Source organism: Alligator mississippiensis, chromosome 4, assembly GCF_030867095.1.
Source record: "Alligator mississippiensis isolate rAllMis1 chromosome 4, rAllMis1, whole genome shotgun sequence".
Taxonomy (NCBI): Eukaryota; Metazoa; Chordata; order Crocodylia; family Alligatoridae; genus Alligator; species Alligator mississippiensis.
This window is the reverse complement of record NC_081827.1, coordinates 70,187,839-70,207,949: the sequence shown is the minus strand read 5'-3', so window position 1 is coordinate 70,207,949 and position 20,111 is coordinate 70,187,839. Positions and strand designations below refer to the sequence as shown.

Here is a 20,111-nt window from a genome sequence, read left to right as displayed (position 1 = left end):
CTTCTGACTCCAGTGTCCACATCATTAATGAAGATGTTGAACAGTATGGGTCCAAGGACAGAGCCTTGGGGGACCCTACTGGTCACCAGACACCATGATGAGTGGCTTCCATCAATTACTACCCTCTGGGTCCAACCCCGGAGCCAATTTTCCAGCCAGCGGATCGTGGAGGACCCAAGGCGACAATTGGCCAGTTTCTCCAAGAGGTGATCATGGGAAACCAGATTGAAGGCTTTTTTGAAGTCAAGATATATGACATCAATCTCTTCTCCATTGTCCAGGTGATAGGTCACCTGGTCATAGAAGGAAATGAGATTGGTCAAGGAAGACCTACCCGCAACAAACCTGTGCTGGCTATCCCTTAAGATGTTGGCGTCGGCCAGTCCATTAAGGATGGCCTCTTTAATAAACTTTTCTAAGATCTTCCCCGGGATAGAAGTCAGGCTGATGGGCCTATAGTTAGCCGGATCCACTTTCCTCCCTTTCTTGAAGATAGGCACCACATTGGCCTTCTTCCAGTCTTCAGGCACTACACCAGAGCACCAAGAGTTTTCAAGATCCGTGCTAGAGGCTGGGCTATGATGCTCGCCAGCTCCTTGAGTACCCTGGGGTGAAGATTGTCAGGGCCAGCTGACTTGAAGGTATCCAGCTTCTCAAGATGTTCCTTCACGAAGTCAGCATTAATGGAGGGCAGGGGATCACCCTCACCTGGACTTCCCTGTCCCGTAGCGGGCATGGGTGTCCCATGGGACTGATGAAAGACCAACGCAAAGTACCTATTTAATAGGTTGGCTTTTTCCTGGGCATCAATTGTCAGTTGCCCCATCTGGTTCAGCAGGGGTCCAATGTTGCCCCTGCTTTTCCTCTGGCTCCCCACATATCTGAAAAAGGACTTTTTATTGTCCTTGATGCTCAAAGCTAGTTGGAGTTGAGTTGCAGCCTTGGCTTTCCTGGTATGCTCCCTACAGGACCAGACCAGTGCAGAATAATCCTCCTTGGAGGTGACTCCCATCCTCCATCCTTTGTAGGCCTTTCTTTTTAGCCTCAGGAGGTCTGCTAGGTCCCTGGAGAGCCAGGGGGGCTGCTGTGCCCTCTTGCTGCCTTTCCTCCAAGATGGAATAGACTTAGTTTGTGCTTTGAGGATCGCTCCCTTGAGGAGCAACCACTCTTCTTGAATTCCCCTCTCCCCGTGGTCATGGTCCCTTAGGGCCTCACTGACAAGCCTCCTGAGCTTGTCAAAGTCGGCTTTCCTGAAGTCAAGGACTTCCGTGTTGCTGACTGACTTGCCAGCTTTTCGGCGGATGGTGAAGGTGATCAGCTTGTGGTCACTGTCACCCAGCTTCCCATCGATCACTAGGTCGCCGACTAGGTCATCCCCAGTAGCCAGTACCAGGTCGAGCAGCGCTTTGCCTCTCGTTGGCCCATAGACTTCTTGAGTCAGGTAGAGGTCATCCACGCACGAAAGGAAGCTTTGCAACCGCTCAGATTTTGCTGAGCAATCCTCCCATGAGATGTCCGGGTAATTGAAGTCACCCACGTGACTAAGTTTTCACCCACATCAATAAATCATGCAGTCCTCCCTCCACACACAGCATCACCACACACAGAAGAGTGCTTCAATACCTTTGGTCAGGATTAGGTTTCCCCTTTTTTCTCATGTTATTTGCTGTTGTTTCACTGAAATGTAGTCTTCCCAGTGTTACTTTGGTTACCTGGTCTCCTGGCAGATCAATTCTGAAACAGAAAAGGAAACAACATAGGTCATAGCAACCACTTGGATCCTTTGTTTGCATTCAGATTTCTTCAAGATGATTAAATAGCTCACATTAAAAAAACCCAACATCTCAGAAAAATGAAAGGGTGATACAGACATCTCAGGATAAGTGGCTAATAAATGTAATGCACTTCTTTTACAAAGCACTTCAGTATCACATTTAATCAGTCACAACATTCATTTTCAGAAGATAAATCAGGGTGAATATAGTCAAGCATGCACATGATACAGGACAACATTGAGAATCCTTCTATCAGAAGCATGTCTGCCATCTCCACGGACAGAGCCATACATCATAGGTCCAATGATGTGTATGGGTATCCATTGCTAATTTAGATCTGAATTGTATATTATTAATGGTAAATTTGCACATCAAGTAAAGGTTAATTTCTCTGTTATGGATACTTATCTACAAGTCCTTTGTATACAAGATGTTATAAAATACAGAAAAGGCCCCTATTACCAGTACTAATGATTTGATCAGAGATATTAATCACTTCTGCTACCCAATTCCCTCCTGATGTAAATCAGTGTTACACCATTGTAACCAATGAATCAGTTTACCAAAACTGAAAATCTATCCCTGACAAAAAATAACCATGATAGAGATGGTTTAGACCTAATCTGGCTCCCCCTCCAAATCAGAATTCATTCATGCAGGTTTCGACGAAGAGGGTTAATTGCAGTTAAGTCATAGTTACGTTTCATAAGATATTTTTCAAATGAGGCATTTTTATTATATATGTTATCTATATTATGGAGTTTTGGTTCTTCTATCTTGGCCAAATGTTTTTGATTAGATTCCGCCCCCGCCTCCCCCAACATAGAGATGTAGGTAGAATTTATGCATAAGTCACATCAATTTAATTTTCCTTTGACCACCAGAAAACCATAAGAATAGAAAAATATTGAGCCATGAGACAAAGTCAGTCCCTCTTGTCTGACTACAAGTAAAATATTTACACTGACCACAAAGAGGAAATGTCCAACAGAGTTCATGATACCAACATACATATGATGTAAACACAGCAAACACTGAACAATAGGTCATCACTATGAACTCGGCCCTTCCCAAAATATTTCTTTTGATACACATTATATTTTGCCTCTAAAAGGAAGAGAGACAGGGTTTTCTTTTGGGGTTTTGTTGGGAAGGTGGGGGTTCAATTTCTCAAAAGTATATATAGAAAGTTTGGAGAGCTGTTTGTCTTCGGAAGAACATTTTAAATAAAACTCAAGAGAACCCAAATTCCATGACTCTGAAATAAAACACAAGTGCTTTTTCTACTGCATTACTCATTATGATTATGTACAGATAGTCAAAAAGCCAGAGGCTAAATCAATACAGTTTCTGCAAGCTTCTCTAAGCTGTGAAGCTTGAACTGATAATGAAGTGAACTGATGTTAACTAAATCAGTTAAGTTTGATATGGATTCATCCAGATCTATCTTAAACTGGTTGTGGCCATTTTGAAACTGGTTTATGTGCACTGAACTTCTGTTCTGTCACAGGTTTAAACCAGTTTCCAATCACTTGAACTGGTTTGTGTGTAACATCTGTTCCTAGCCTATTTAATTAATACTCTGGGGCTAGATCTCCTCACTTTTCATTATGAAAAGCCATCAAAAACACACAGGAGAAAACCAGGGTACACAGATCTGGTAAATCAATGAGATTATTTGGGGCATCAGTGCCTCTCTCTCCAAATAGTTCTAGTTTCTCCAAATCTGCTTTGGTTTCTTAGTGACGTGCTGTAATGGAGCCATGCTATCTAGGGTTACTCCATGTACTGCAGCTTCTACTGTATCTCAAGTGTTGAGGTTATGAGACTTTAGGCTCTCTGATTTTTTATGGATTTCCAAGAGGTTGCTAGGGACAGAGGGAAAGCAAATCTATAACCAGGACAACTGCTTAAATTGGAAGGAAGTCACTACTAAAGCCAAAACAACAGATTTCAGCTATTTGGGAAGAGAAAGCAGTAACAGTTCAGGAGAACGTATCTGAACATACAATAATGTATTGTGAAATAAAGAAATAAAACTGGGGGTTTAGAAAGGAGACACCTGTTGTTGACACAAATAGTTCAACAATCAGCAGGGAAAGGAGAATGAAATAGATTAAAGTATAAGAGGGCAATAGATTTCTGTACATTTGACTTATTGTAGGGTTAAATGAAGTAGTGAAAATAGGACAGGTAAAGGACATGTAGCTTCAGCAGAGAAGAATGCTGGACACAGCATCTGATGAAGTGAGCTGCTGCTCACAAAAGTTTATGCATCCCTGATTCACTCAGTCTACAAGGTGCATCTGTACCCTGCCTTCTGCCTGACTTCAGACAATCACAGCTAATACCTCTCTTTTAACAAAAAGTTTGTTGAGTGCCCAAGCCAGCAAGCTAGAGAGTCAGTTTCTCTCCCTCACTGTGTGTTTCTTATTGAAGCTATTCTACCATGTATAACTAAATATTCATTGGATTAGAAAGGATATGAGACCCCATACTTCAAGGAATATTTATATACAGTATTTATATCAAGTGGAACAGGTCCAAGTGGAGAAACAGAGAGACCCCAGAAGATCAAATACCCTAGTGGTTATGGCATTAACCTGGGATGTGGTAAATTGTACAGAGGTCTCCCATCTCTCAAGAAAAAACCATGCCCACCAAATTACAGGCTACAGTGGAGTGAGGCTTCCCACCACAAAACATTTCAAGAGGCTTTGGTTTCTTTCCATGTGACAAATATTGCAGAGAAGTTTTCCCTTTATTTTACTCCAAAGACAACATACTCCATAGTAAGTAGCAGACCCGTTACCAGCTCTCTCAAGTAGGCTGCTTGTGGTAAGCATGATTGCAGTGCCTGATCACTGGGTGATGAGGAAGCCAGTTCGTACTGAGCAGCTATTGACTGGGGGAGTGAACACACAACTGGTATACTCATGTAAGCTACACCACTGTCCAGTTAATCCCTACTTTTTGAGAAGCACCTTTAGCATAAAATGGGGGGATTTACACTGGTACACAGCTGTACACCATAGACCCACTTCATTTTTACTTCAAAGTAAAGTCAATTTAATCTTTAGTAAAGTGCTATATGTCCACATGCTCAAAGGTTCTCTCAAGATGGGGGCGGGGGGAACTTTTTTCTGACCAGATCTATTCGGAACATGACTGATACCACAGAACAGAGGTGGTGAGGGAGTGGGAAAAATAAATGATTTTCCTTACTTAACGGGATGAAAAGATTTTTTGCTTCGGTCCGACTGAGACTGCTCTATGGCAATTGTTTGATTTGGGGCTTCCACCTATATTCAAGAGGTAAACAAGCATTGTAAGTGCAAAACTGAAATAATGATAGGAAAAGTTAATGTTGCAGTGTGAATAGACTGAAAATCCATATACAATTTTGTTTAAGAACTGTAAAGTCTCCCTCAGCCACCAAAAAATTACATGTGTAGGAATTACATACATTACATACATAAATTACATATGTAGGTGACACCTATGTAAACACACAGGTGCTACCAGATCAGACCTTTATTCGGCATTAACCAAAAACCTAGATCGCAGTGTGGCCAATAAGTAATGGATGTTTCAAAGGAAGCTGTAAAATCTTCATAATGGAAGATTATGTAATAATATGCAAAAGAGGAAAGGCCTCTTACTTTTGCCAAACTGTTTGCAGTCAGTTGCTATCCTGAAGCACATGCACACATATTAGGGCTGTGCGAAGCTTCAGTCTCTGATTTGATTTAGCAGAGATTCAATCCGATTGGGTGGCCAAATCTCCAAATCCAAATCAAATCAGGAGACCCTTTAATGTCTCCAAGTCAAATCGGAACCTCCAAATTGATTTGGAGAGATTCAGAAAGATTCGGCGATTCGGATGTAGACATAGCTTTATATGTTTTTTCTACACACCTCAAGGTACCAGGTATGGCTTGTAAATGCTGAGATGCTGGAGCAAATGGAGCATCCCACAGGAGCATGGGGGGGGGGGGCAACATGCTCAGCAGCAGACCCTCAGAAGCACTTCCAGTACATTTCTGAGTCTACTGTGGAACATGCTGGACCCCCCAATTCCCCCCTGGCTCAGCAACTGGTGCCTCCTGGGTCTGGAGGGGCACCCGGGGTCCCCCCCACAACTGTTCGCTGAATGGGCGGGGAGGGAGGGGGGCTCTGCGGCGGACCCAAAAGTACTTCTGCTCCACTTCCAGGTTCGCCGCCGAGCATGTTGGGGGGGGTCCCCCTGCACTCCTGTGGAATGCTCCATCTACCCCACCACTGCAGCATTCACGAGCCATGCCTGATACCTCAAGGCATGTAGAAAAAACATTTAAAGCTGTGTCTATGGCCAAATTGCCAATTCTCCAAATCAGCATCGAATCTTCAGACTCGGATTCAGCCGAATCAAATCAACAAATCGAATCACTGTCCCCGATTCAGGCTGAATCCGAATCTGAATTGAATACTGCCTATTTTGCATACCCCTAATACATATATCTTCATCCTAACCAGGATGTTCCCACAGATTCTTTTTATACTAATATTTAAACCTCTTTCTGAATCCTATTCAGAAAAGTGAGTTCCAACAGTAACCTCTGCATTACTGGCCTAAGAAACAGGTAGAAAAACAGAGTAATTAATTATATCAGGGCAGTTCAACTAGCAAACCATGGCCTATGTGTAGGGGACTTCCAAATTCACAATTTTGCGATTTTTGTGGAAACTGCAAATTTGGTAGGTCCCTTGTGAAAAAGCCTGGTCCCCCTGAAAAAGCGTGAAGATTGTGAAAAAGCAGGAAAATTGGGGGGGGGGGGGGAGAATTAAAAAAAAAAGGGGGGGGTTGCAAGCAGAGGTGTGAAGCCCTGGTATCGGGAAGCATGAGGGGGGAAGCAAAGAAGGGGAGGAGATTTTTTTTCAGTAGCCCATGGTGCCCCACCCCCAACACATACACCTCTGATTGGCTGAGGGGCCGTGGAAGTCCTGCCCTCTTCAGAGACTAATAGATAGCCACCTGTCAATCTCCAGGGAGGGATGGGACTTCTGGAGCCCCTCAGCCAGAGGCATGGGGGAAGTCTGCTGTGCTCCACCACAAAAATGATGCTCAATGCTGTGCCAGGACCATGAAATCTGGAGGCAGCCTCCATGAGCTAGGTAGGTCCCTGAGTATAAACAATGGGTGCTGATAGATATGGGGGAAAAACAAACCAAACAAAAAAACAAACAGAAACCCATCACTTTACAGGAAAAGGAATCACGTCAGTTTGACCCGGCTCACTCAGTGTCTGTATAGCTCGTGCATTTTAGCAGGGCTTTTTGGCGCTTTTATTCAATAGCTGATTGAATCAGTTATTAGATAAAAGCACCAAAAAGCACTGCTGAAGCATGTGAGTTATACAGAGACTGGAAAGCTGGTTCAAACTGACACGGTTCCTCTTTTAGGCATGCGCTGCTCTTGGTGCAGGGATGCACCAAGCTGAAAGTACAGCACTGTTTGTTTTATTTTTCACATCTTGTAAGCAGCCAGTAAGCGCAACAAGTAGTGCAAGGCAAATAGCTCTACAAATTTAGCCCTTTCTTTGTTTGTGGACTGTTCAAGAATAAATTTTTATTTTACCATTTTTTTGTGAATTACATGCTCTAGTTGGTCTTTGTGGCATCTGACTGGCCACCTGTGTTACGTGTTCTCTGATCGGAAGACAAACTTTGACAAAGAGGAGGGAAATCAAGACCACCACAGTACCCATGTAAATATTTCTTCATATATCAGCACAATGAGCAGCAGAACAAAGAGGTCAGTCACTCGTTCTATTAATCCTCAAACAACTAAAAAAAGGGGGTGCTCATAAATAATTAAATGAATTGTTATTCAATTGCAAACTAATACCTTTTCATTATTCACCCTAGTACACTGGTAATCACATTAGAAACAGAGACACTTGCCTTAACTCCAAAAGCTTTCAGGTAATACTTTTCTATTGGTTTCAATCCCACTTGAGTTTTGACATATTTTGGATTCCCAGCAACTCTAACATGGATTGTGATTTGAAAATGGTTCTTCTTCTGGCAAACAAAAGCATCATCTGTTGTTGAAAAATTAAATCCTTTGTCTGTCACAATGCAGTATCCTATATCAGGACTATGAAAACAGGAATAAAAAATAGCAGCTATAAACACAAAGACATTTCACATCCATTTATGTGGTTTTATATCAAATTTGATTTTTACTGATTAAATGAAAAGGGGAATATATAATCACAGTCAACAGTCCTACACATGTTTTGGTTTTTTATCCTCTTTGAAGTAAAATAAGAATGCTTTAAATATTAATAGTATTTTTACTTTCACACTTTGGATACATGAAGGTTAAGAATGGGGAAGCCTACACAGTTTTGTTTATAAATGATGTATAAAAGATCTCCATGCTTTCTCCAGCACACACAAGCTGATTTCCCAGAGTTCAGTATAATACAGTATTACTATAAATAATTAAGCCTAAATAGTGCCTGCAGTATTGTCACGCAAATAAACCAGACATCTTTTTTTAAAACCCTGAATTCCAACATCCAAGCTTCTACCGGAGCTTTTGAAGTGTAGTAAGGTTTTATTCAGACCAAATGAACCATTACTGACAAACACTGTAAAAATCACTATAATGTATTGTTTTATGGCATTTGTCATACAGAATATAATAGGATTCTATTCTGCTCGTCAGGAGGGCCAATTTGTCAGCAGTAGGAAGAGATGAGTTTTATATCCTTATTTTTCCTGATTCAGAGCACATGGGGCAAAGGTGTCAAAAGATCTTTCTGAGAGAACTGATGAATTAGCCATCCAGACAATGGTTCTGGACTGCTGATTTAAGTCATTGATAATCTTGAAATAATAGGACTACATGGAAAGTCTTTCTTGTGTGGAGAATAACTTCCCTCGTTAAGTTTGATAATTCTGATCCCTGGTCTGATGCTACTATGGAGTTCTTCATTAGCCTGGCCACTAAAAACGGCTTTTTAGAACCAATCCATTCATTTCCTCATTATAAGTTAGAAGAACTTAAATGAATAGATTTTATAAGAGACTTAAGGAGTTGATTTTTCTGCAAATGATGAGTGTCCCTTTCACACAAATTTGAATCATTGGTTTTCTGAAACTGGGAGTAAAAAGCCTTCATAAATTATTAAATCATATTGCCATGAATTTTTATTTTTAATGCCTATCAGCTCTTTAGAACTACATCACTTAAATTTCTCAAGCCTCCATATATACATTTAGAAACATCTTTTATTTACACATGACTGATGACTGCGTGATTGTGTAACAGTACAGATTTAGTTGCAAAGTCAACTTGGTAGTTAACATCCTAAAGGCTAGTTCAAAAAAGTTGCTTTAACAAAGATGTGGGGTTAAGAAATGAAATGGCAAATCTCTGCTTCCTATCTAGAGTATTTAGATTGAAATTTAATCTGAATAGTACTTGCCTAACTGGACTATTATCACCTTCACCCAATTATGTCCAATATCTAGGACTGATCCTGAAAGAGGCTTCAGTAGGAGCTGAGGTTAGCCACCTTTATTGACTAGCTACTGCTGCTAGACAATTTAAAATACTATGATCTCAAGTTTTATTTTCTCTGAGTCTGAGCCATTGTATGGTAGGGAAGGCAGTAAATTGGTGGCACACTCATGTAAAAAGGCATAACACTTGCCCGAGTAACTACTATAGGCAGTGGTCCTCCACTGCAACCATCCTGGATTACTAGAGGTGAGGGGTCTGGGACCATGCTCTTCTTCAAGCAACTCAACATAAGCATGCCTCCTCTTGGCTTGATTAGCAACACTGGCATTGTTAATCAAGCCAACAGCATTTCTTTCATAGCATTTGGTAGACGGTTTATACTTGGCTTGTGTAGTGACCCAAGCTGTATGGGAGAGGAAAACAAAAAAAAAAAAAAATCTCCCTTTGCCCTTCTTCCCTCTCCACTCAGATAGTGGAGATAGAAATTGATCCACAGAGTAAAATGATAGACTAACAGCCTAGTCTTGAAAACTGCCCACACTTGAAGGTCATAACATAAGATCCACAGTCAGAGAGCTTGGCTTGCAGGATCAGATCATAAAAGCTTACATCATTGGAAGATCCATGGATACAAGTGGTTCAACTGAATTCAGTGAGGTTACTAACATGACTGATGATTATAAAACATTAAAGATCAGTCCCTTTATGTTTGAAATGGACATATCTTTTCTGAAAATGCTGAACACACCTCTGAAAAAAATCAGACTTTTTTTGAAGAGTCTCAGACAGGGCATTCCAGAAACTCACAAAAAAAAATCACAAGGTGCTCCTGAAAATCCTGAACTAAGGCTTAGGAGTTAAACAAAGCCTGAGAAGCTTCTAGGTAGCACTGGGCCACAGAATTTCCAAGCAAGAGGAACTATGCAAATATAGAATATTAGTTCAAACTCCTCTATGCTTTTCTAACCAAACTGGCACTTGAGACAATTCATTTCAGAATAGAGTCCCCCCCCCTGCTTTGGCTTATGAAGGTGAAGGTATCAAAAGTTGGGAAAAAGTAAAAAAAAAAAAAAAAGTCTCTCTCTCTCAGAAACAAAACTACAGAACCCGAAGAAAAGGGCAAGTTAATTTGGTTGGGTTTAATAACATTCTACCTACATTTATCAGAGACAGGTTCTTCAGAAACCAACAGGATTTAACAACATTAAACCAAGAAAATCTGTACATTGGGAACATAACTACAGCATATCTTGGGACAAGATGATTTTCCCCTAAGTAATACAACAGCCCTTTTCCCAAAATAATGGTCATAATGAATCTATTTAGGTTTGTTAATGGTCACCATCATATTTATTTATATTATCAAAGTGCCTCTGTTTATTAATACAGTTTGTCAGGATATTCATTTAGAGCATCTGTTACAAGTTTCGCACTTGTGGGAAACTGAATAGTTGATCAGATTGTCATCTCAAGTCATCTCAAAGACAATTCAAATGTAGCTCAGAAGGAGCATTATGCCTGGTAATGAGAAACCACTTCTACATATACAGGGATCCAGATCACAAACTTCTCTCCAATAGGTTGTTCATTAGTTCCAACAGCAAAGACAGCAAAGCTTGAAGTGTTACAGATACTAAACCACCTTCTCACCCCCTAGGACACAGTTGGTCAACCTCTGGCATGGGTGCCACAAGTGGCATGCACAGACTGTGTGTGGAACACAGCAGACTGGAGATGGAGCAGGCAGTGTCAGGGATGGAGGATTGGACAGGGAGCAGAAAGCAGAGCAGCAGGTCAGACAGGGAGTAGAAAGTAGAGCAGCAGATTGGGTAAGGGAAAGGGACTGGAGTGGCACATGGGAAGAATGTGGGGATAATTTGTGGCATGCCTGCTGAAAAGGTTGGTCCTCACTGCTTCAGGGTGCACAAACAAATTACAGCTGGGGGGAGCAGGGAATCGCACAGAGCAGCTAATAGATTGTAACTTTCTATGCTCACTTTTACCCCACAGTAGAGGTGCAGCAGGGCAGCCCCACACCTGCTGCCATTGGTATTTTTGTGCACGCTCCCCCTAAAAGGGACTACCTGGGGCTGCTGCCTTGGTTGCCCCCTGCTTCATTATACTACTGCCCCAAAGTGAGTGAAAGCTAACCCAGGGTAATTTAGCTGTGTTTTACTGAAGTTTGTTCAGTCACCCAAGCTGCATGGGATTGGAACAGAAAAGCCTCCTTTTACCTGTCTTCCTGTGACTCAGGTAGGGGAGATGAAATCTGATGCAGGAGTTACACAGTTTCACTTTAGCTTTCTGCAATGTAAGATCAGGAACTGCCAGTTACTGCAGGTCAGCTGGTTCTCAGCAAGTCCCTACCCACTTTTAATTTATTACAGTTTGTTCATTTGTCCATATACACTGGCCCTTCACAACAGGGTTGAATAAGGAACAGCATAAGAAAATTTGTACAGCTGCTCTGACAGTGTGCCTTGGTATGAGACTTCAGTAGCTAGTGTGGATACTAGTTTACCAACATGGCTTTTCAAAGTGGTCTTTGGCTTTCCCACACATTTTGGGAGGAGTAGGTCTGAAGGGAAATATTTTAGAAGTCTTTGGTCACAGTGACTAATGACTTACTTTAGCACTAAGAGATGAACAAGCCAACAAGATGGAGTTTCTATTAAAAGAGCTTGCTGCCCAAACAGTACAACAGAGGGAAAAAACAGGTGGAGGGAGGGAGGGCAGGGGAAAAGAGTGAACAAGCTGTGATCTTTCCAAGGGATTTTATTTTTTGTGTCAAACAAATATTTACAATTATGTTGTGTAAAGAAAACTTTAAACTGGTGAGCTGGCAGATTTTTGGTAGTGTAGATAATGACAGCCTATTCTGCAGTAACAAAATGCATATTAACTTTTTAATATAAGAGAGTTTTATTTAAGTCCTTAGATCAGGACTTGTGTACCGTATGTGCAGGAGCTGTTTGTGCCAAGTTGTCTTGATAAAAGAAGCAAAATAATCAAATGGATTTGAGTTAGCCAAGAAATGCTTCTGGCCCTGAATGCATCAGATCCAGTGTCCATTTGCTACATTAAAAAATATACCCAAATGCTTGGCATAAGTGTGCAACCACTGCTTAAAATTTGGTTATCTGATCTCTAGGCAGATTCAGGCTCAGTCCTGATTGTTATCTTTCTCCACCTCCAGTTTCACTTTGAGGAAGAATAACAAATGCTGAATCTACAAATTATGTCTGGATCACAATAAAAAACAAATTCAAGAGCGAGCACTAATGCTTACAGTTTTTCATAATTACAGTTAAATAAGCTGCTCCAGTGAGAAGTTTGATATGGCTGCCATGTTAGAGCCTGATAGCATTTGTCCACAGCGGCTATATTCTGTTCATCACTGTCATATTCTTGCATGTCAATGGCACAATCCTTAACAGTCACTGTAAAGAGATAAAAGTGACAGCTCATCAGCTGCTCACATGACTAGCCAACGTTCTGTAGAAAGATCAACATGCAAAAGAAAAATATCCCTCGTTTTCCTTTATACTATACACAATTATTTTGACATCTTACAAGTGGTTTTTAGCTTTTATGCTTTCAGAAATGTTAGGATCACAGGAAAGTAGGACTGGGAGGAACCTCACATAGTCATCTAGTCCAGTCCCCTGCTCAAGGTAGGATCATCCCTAACCAAACCTTCCCAACCAAGTGTCTATCTAGCCTGCTCTTGAAAACTTCTGAAGATGGAGATTCTATAACTTCTCTAGGTAGCCTGTTCCAATGCTTGACCACCATTATAATAAAAATGTTCCTCCTAATCACCAGCCTAAATTTCTCCTGCTGAAGGCTGAGGCCATTGCTCCTAGTCCTGCCCCTTATGGCCACAGAGAAAAACTCATCTCCATCCTCTGTGGTATCAAAGACTGTAATCAAATCCTTCCTTGGACTTCCTGGGCATTTTTACACATGCGAGCACTGCAATGCCAGGCGTTCTGAAAAGTGCCCAGTGCTGCAACACTTGCAGGTGTATAAGCAGCAAAATGCACATCAGCACTGAGAAAATGGCAGTGGCACGCTTTTGAACTAAAACACGAGAGGTGCTTTAGTTCAAAAGCACGCCGCCGCCATTTTCTGTGTGCTGACATGCATTTCACGACTTATACAACTGCACGTGGCACAGCACAGTTCGTCTCAGCTTGCATGCAGCTGGATCTCTGGTGCATTATGGGACAAAAACGTGTGTGTAAATGCCCATTCAAATTAAATAACCCAGTCTTTTTTCATAAGCCTCTCTTTCCAGGCCTCTCATTACTTGATATATCACTACTATTACTTGAGTAGTACTGCTTGTTTTACCTTACCACCAATATTTACTTTGAAAAAAAATTAAATTTGTCAAGTAAGCACTTTTTTAGCTTGTTTTTTTAGCAATATCTAACAAAGAATGAACAGGTGTTTGGATTAGAGCTCCCCTCCCCTTTTTATGAATTGCATATAAAAAGTCTGCCAATTCAGACTAATAGACATCATGAGGCTCCCCCTTCCCACATTCAAATATTCAAACTAGCTTGCGTATGATGTTTTATAAAGATAAATATCCAAACTACCATTTTGAGGTATACAGAATTAACTGTGATGCTTGGAGATACAAACACATTTTATCAACTCTGCAGAGAACTTCATATGAGAGACAGCTAAATGGAGTGCCATCGGGAATATAGTGGATACTCCAGTGAGATAATAAGCTAAGAATCTAATCTGTACGTAGCTTGATGCAGCATAGTGTGACAGAGTACATTACTACTGGAATTATTCCAGAGCTGCTGTTTGCAGCAACTGTGCTTCTGACAGACAGCTGTGTGAGCAGGGCAACAATATTCTGCAAATGCAGATGGATTTTTAAATTCCTTCCCTTCTGCCATGTTTTCCCCTTATACGTTCTCTCTCCTCTAACACCTTTGCTATTGAGTTTTTACGTAATACAGATTTCTCAAGATAGCAATTTTCAAAGTTCCATCACTGCTATTAAAAACAGAATTTTAAATATGTGTACAAGTATTTACATCAGAACTGCTTGCTTACCCATTATATCAGGGAGCAACAAGCAACACCATGTGCCTTATTTGACCAGTCACAATTAAGCAACAAATAGGAAACCCATGTTTGTGGATATTTTATCAACCCATACACTAGTTGGGTAAAGAATCTATTAAACATTGATCAAATACTTCCATAACTTATTCTGCCCAAACGAGAGCCTTAAATTCATTTTTTTTTTTTCTTTACAAACTAGTCATTCCCATAAAACCCACAGGCCATGGAAGATGATCCATTCCTTTATAAGACTGATAAATCTTTTTGTATATATGAAATTACTATAAACTCAGCATTCTTATTTTGCCAAAATACCAAACTAGATTAAATCGGGGGGGAAGGAGGGAAGGAAGATGAAGCGAGGTTTGTTTGTTTTTTTCTGAATCAAACGTACATGTTGGCAAATTCTCTGGAAATAAAAGGAGTTATTATATCACATAGCAAATGGAGCTGAAATTAATTGACCTACATGTCATATTTAGCCTTAGTTTTCAGTTAAACCGACCCTAAATGGTTTCTTGGCTTTACTCAACTTTGTGCCAAATATGTCAGCAGAGTATGAAACTGAATGTATTCCAAAAGCTAAAGCACACTTGTTGTAGTGCACATGTTTTGTAGTGTGAGCATTTAAAGCTTCATCCCCAGCCTCTAAATATAGATAGTTCCCCAGTTCTGAAAACACTGTACAGAGAACTGCTTTAGCTTCTAGTGTGGATACTGATCCGCAGTAGCCGATTAATAGTCGTCATCTTTTCTGAGCCACTGAAAGCTTGAGTCTCAAAATATCCTACTTGTAAATGTAAAAAGATCTACTGTTTCATGTTGTTGATGTATTTGCTCACCATGTCTGGAGTTGTCTGGCCATATTGGAGAATCAGTGGCATCTTCCAACAGCTGAGAGAACTTTCTTTTTTTGGTTGATGCCAGAGAAATACTTGAGAAGAAAGAAAGAAATACATAGTGCACAATTCACTTGAACTTAAACTTGAATATCACAGAATAATTATATCCTGATATTTCTAACCAAATTTTCACCAAGAATATGGCCATATCACCACTGTGTTATATTGGAAACCAACTGACTGGTATACCTGCCTCCATACCAACAGCTCTCATCCTAAACACACCACTAGAACCATCATCTGTAGCTGAGCTCTGCATTATTACTCTATCTGCTCTAATCCCACTGACCACCATAAGTGCTAGAACAGGGATTCCTATACCTATGATACAACCTAGGACTATAGCCAGTCAAATCAACGGAGTGACAATCAGACCACCTCAGTCCTCTCTCTCTCCCTCCTCCCCCTCCCCACAATTCTGAATTGCTACAATATCAATACTGGAACAAGGACAACAGACTCTCTTTGGTTGTCATCTACAGCCCCCAGATTGAACACTGTCATTAATGACCTCCAAGCCCTCCTGGAAAATGATCATCATCTCAAGGTAGCCATGAGGGACAAACCTGTCCTAGCTTACAGGCAGCCCCACAACCTCAAATACCATCTCTCCAGCAACAAATTACCTAACTCCTATTCTCACCAAGGCACCAGACCTTGCTCCAAACTCAAATGTCTGCTGTGACTCCTTACCGACACAGATCACATCAACACTGGCCCAAGTGCATGGATTATAACATCCGAGGTTCATTTACCTGCACTTCCACCAATAACACCTCCTTACAGTGTCCCTTTGCTGTCTACATTGGGCACACATGGTGATCCCTATGTATAAGAATGTCATATCAGTGTTCAACCATCGATGCCAAAAAGACAGACAAGCCTGCAGCAGAACATTTAACCTCCCTGATTCCATCACTTACCTCAGAGTAGCTGTTCTTAGACAACAAAACTCTAAAAACAAACTTGAACAGGACATTACAGAACAAGAAAACATCCACAGACTGGATTGTGTTAAGTATGGTCTAAACTAGGCATGTTCAACCTCCGCCCCACATACCAAATGCAATGGCTCTGTGGCCCACATCTCGGTCACAGGACTTCCCAAAGCTTGGGAAATTTGGCAACAGGAAAGCAGTGGCCACCCGCCCCTGCTGCCAAATTTCCATGCCCCATTCACCAACACAGCCAGAGCCAAGCCAAGCTATGTCCCTTTCCCTTCTCCCCCTCCCCCTGGACTGGATCAGGGCTGTGCCCCATCCCCCCCCCACCCCAATGGGGCTGGATTGGGCCTTGGCTGCCCTCCTATTCCTTCTACATGGCCAGGTGGAGCTCCACTGTGCCGATTCTGGGTACCAGATCAGGGCCACACCTGGCTCATGGACAACTGGGCACTGCCCATCTAGCCTGCCAAGGAAGATTGAGCACCACTAGTCTAAACCAAGTCTATGGATTCTTATCCCATACCTGGATTAGCTTTTATAAGCCCTACATCCCCCAATGAGTTACCCGACTTGTATTTCTCTCTCCTACCCACCCTGTCTCTTGCAGCAGTGCCCGCTTTTTCCCCTCGCCCCTTCCCTACCGTTTGTATTCTAATCACTGCTTTCTATTTAGCAGCTCTGCTTCCACCAGTCCCTTCATAGCATCTAATGAAGCAAGTCCTCTGCTTACAAGTAAGCATACATCTCCTATTTAGTTAGTCTATAAAATGCAAATCTATCCTGCCTTCTCAGTTTTATTTTTCCAGCATTTTGCAACTTTGCTCTTAAGCCCAACGCATCAACTTATGGTTGCATATTAATTCAAATAGGTAATTTGGACTGTGGGAGTACCTATTTGTCTTAATATGGACCAGAAACTTGAGATTGGCTTTGTGGCTTCTATACCAGACCAGATATGCTATCACTATGGAGTGGATACCTCTCCCTTTCCCTCTGGTTTTGACCAGAAATTCCCCATCCATGATGCAGTTACGCAACGGAAATTTCAATTAAGTAGGTACATCCAATGACAAGTTTCCGATATAACAAAGTGGTATATTCTGTTAAGAAACAAGTTAGTAAAAAAACAAGAATCTTGACTGGCTTTGCCCAGCTGAGTATCCACTTAAATTGTGCCTCAGGGAATCCACGTCCATATGAGGGAGAAGACAGAGCCAGAGGTTTTCCCCCAGTATGGGCACCCAAAAGCCTGATGTAATCAGGGGTGATGGATATAGGCCAGAATAGGCTATCACTTTATAACCTGGGAGGTGCTATTCTCCCAAATCCAAGATATTGTGACTGGCACTAAGCTCAGGATATTTATTTTCATTGGTATTTGTTTTTATTATTAAACAACTAGTGCATTTTTATGGTTAAACACTATATCCTGCTTTATTTCTGAGTAAGATGAATTGAGTGTTTTTGCCTTGTGCTAAAATGTTTACAAAAACTGTTTAAAATAAAGCCCTTGAAATATGTAGTGTAAAATTCCACAAATATTTCATCTCTGTAGCAGCTTACAGTATCTCTCTAACCTTGGAGCTTTTTTATTGAAGCAAATTGCTTTTGGTTTTAATCTGATATATAATCTTTAAAACATGCTTTAAAAACAATAGACCGAAAGGTGACCCATAAATGTCTAAATCATGCCACCTTGTGGAGAACCATGCACTCACAGGTATTTTTTTTTTGCAGACTGCTCTCTCATGTAGAAGTCGCTGCCCTTCAGGGTAGCTGCCAGCTCCTATTCCCCCCCCCCCCCCCCATTTCAGCCTGGTCCCCACGTAATAGTATTATAATTTACCCAGTAGAAGCATGAGGAGGTCTTGGCTGAAGGTAAGAATAATTTAAATTCAAACAGTTGGATGATGTTGAGTTACTCCAGGGAGCCACAGGATTGTCTGTCTTCAGAGAGCAGTCTTGAAGAACATCGCAGGGATGTCCAGTGGAATTGGCATCGGAGAAATTCTCAGAGAATCTGCAAGGAAACTTACAGGGCGCCCCTACAGAAGGGAACGGGAGTGAAGGCCGCAGTCCAGTGGACCACGCAGCATCGTAATGTAAAGCTGCAAGGAACACAAATGAAGTGTAAACATCAAGGGAGTAAAACGCATCCTCTCAAACAAGGTAAAAGTAGAAGTTGAACAACCCACCCTTCAGTTGTGGGGGAGAACATGGTTCTGATCCCGAGTCTGGCGGAGAGTCTGGTAACCGACTCTGCCTAGTAGAAACAAGAGAGACATTTTTAATTTCCATGATTAAAAAAACAAACAAACAAACAAGAAATTATAGCTTATAATCACTCTAAGCGGCAGGGGGCAAGTGGGGAACCAGTTACAAGTGCTGACATGCTAGGGGGATGTGGAGGCCCAGAAAATAGCAGTTGCCACTTCCACCCAGGGGGCAAAACTGACCTGTAGCACCTCTGCTTTACACTGCCTCGAACTACACAAATGACATAACACAAAGACTGGGTTGGCATTGATTCTTGGGCTTCTTATAAAAGCAGGTCAACCTGTGGCACAGGTGGCACAAGTGACATGGGTAGCCTCTGTGTGTGGTGCACAGCACATCAGGGAGGGGATGGGCGGTACACTGGCAGATAAGGCACGAAGCAGAAAGCAGAGCAGCAGATCAGGCAGGGAACACAGGACTGGGAGCAAAAGGTAGAGCAGTTAGGAGAAGGGGATTGGAGTAGCATTTGGGGAATATGCAGAGCTAATTTGTGGCATGCCTGCCAAAAAGGTTGGCTGCCATTGCTCAAGAGTATGGATGAAAGATTAACAATATCTCCTTCAGCAGTCTTTACCATACTCTAACCAGGTTTTTTTGGCCGATATTCTACAGCAGCTGGGAAGTTTAACTGATTTACTCCATAGGCCTCTAAAACTTTGGCAGTGTGGAAATTAAGAGAAGCAAGCAAGGGACACAGAGGAAACAGTATACTATAGAGTGTAGTGGAAGAGGACAAAAACTAAACTAATATGCTTGATTCTAAATTTAATTTAGATTGGGACTGCAGCAAACTCACCAGAAATGCCAGGGAACTTAGAGCCAGTTTTCAAGGCCAGATCTGGCCATTTATCAAGGTCCCAGGGCAATCTATTTTGCTAGCTTTTTATCCTATACCCTTATATAATTGTTCAGTTCAATTTGGAAGAACTAATTAGTTGAGAGAATATTTTTTTGCAAACCAAAAATCTTTATGATCAGGAATGATCAAGATTCTTGGTCTTTACACACAGCATGGCTGAAGCAGAGTCAAAAGTAGGTGAACTTCTTATGAAAATAATTTGTCTTCATGTACTTGTCTTAAAATATACTGTATATTGAACTCCAGCATCACTTTTTTAATATATGGGAAAGCTGCCCAGAGGAAGTTTGGATCATTTTAGAAATCTGAATAAATAAAATAATAACTTATATTACAAAGGGTGTTTTGTTAGGCATGTAATTATACAGAAAAAAAATTGCTAATATCACACACCATTAAATGGAACCTGTGACACCAGCATCCATTAAAATGACCTGCTTAGCTATTGCCAAGTTCACGTAAGGTTTGCTTTTACCGCCATGGCACAGAGCTGTATATACAAGAGACTGATCTCACAGCAAATGGTCTGTTAATTGACATGTAGCTGTATCAGTACCTCAACAAATAAACTTGACCTCTCCGACAATTGCATTTGCACAGTACAAATGCCAGTGGTACCCAATGTCTACTAATTTATCTTCCAATTCCTTGTTGTCCCAATCCCAGTAAATTCCTGGTATCCCAGTTACAGTGCTTTACTTAAGTGAGGAATTAGGTATTTTAATACAGCAACTGTGTAGGAAA

The 20,111-nt window shown here is 41.3% G+C and overlaps 1 protein-coding gene across 1 annotated transcript in view; it reads right to left on the bottom strand.

Moving 5' to 3' along the window:
* The window catches only part of MYRFL (myelin regulatory factor like), a 68,969-nt gene that overhangs the window by 45,394 nt on the left and 3,464 nt on the right, over window positions 1–20,111 (bottom strand). Inside the window, exons 2-8 of the mRNA XM_059726081.1 lie at window positions 18,427–18,494; window positions 18,078–18,339; window positions 15,228–15,319; window positions 12,581–12,731; window positions 7,719–7,914; window positions 5,001–5,077; window positions 1,624–1,734 (exon numbers count right to left, since the gene is read on the bottom strand). Of these exons, the coding sequence (XP_059582064.1) occupies window positions 1,624–1,734; window positions 5,001–5,077; window positions 7,719–7,914; window positions 12,581–12,731; window positions 15,228–15,319; window positions 18,078–18,339; window positions 18,427–18,494 (957 nt within the window). The remainder of the gene's footprint in view (window positions 1–1,623; window positions 1,735–5,000; window positions 5,078–7,718; window positions 7,915–12,580; window positions 12,732–15,227; window positions 15,320–18,077; window positions 18,340–18,426; window positions 18,495–20,111) is intronic.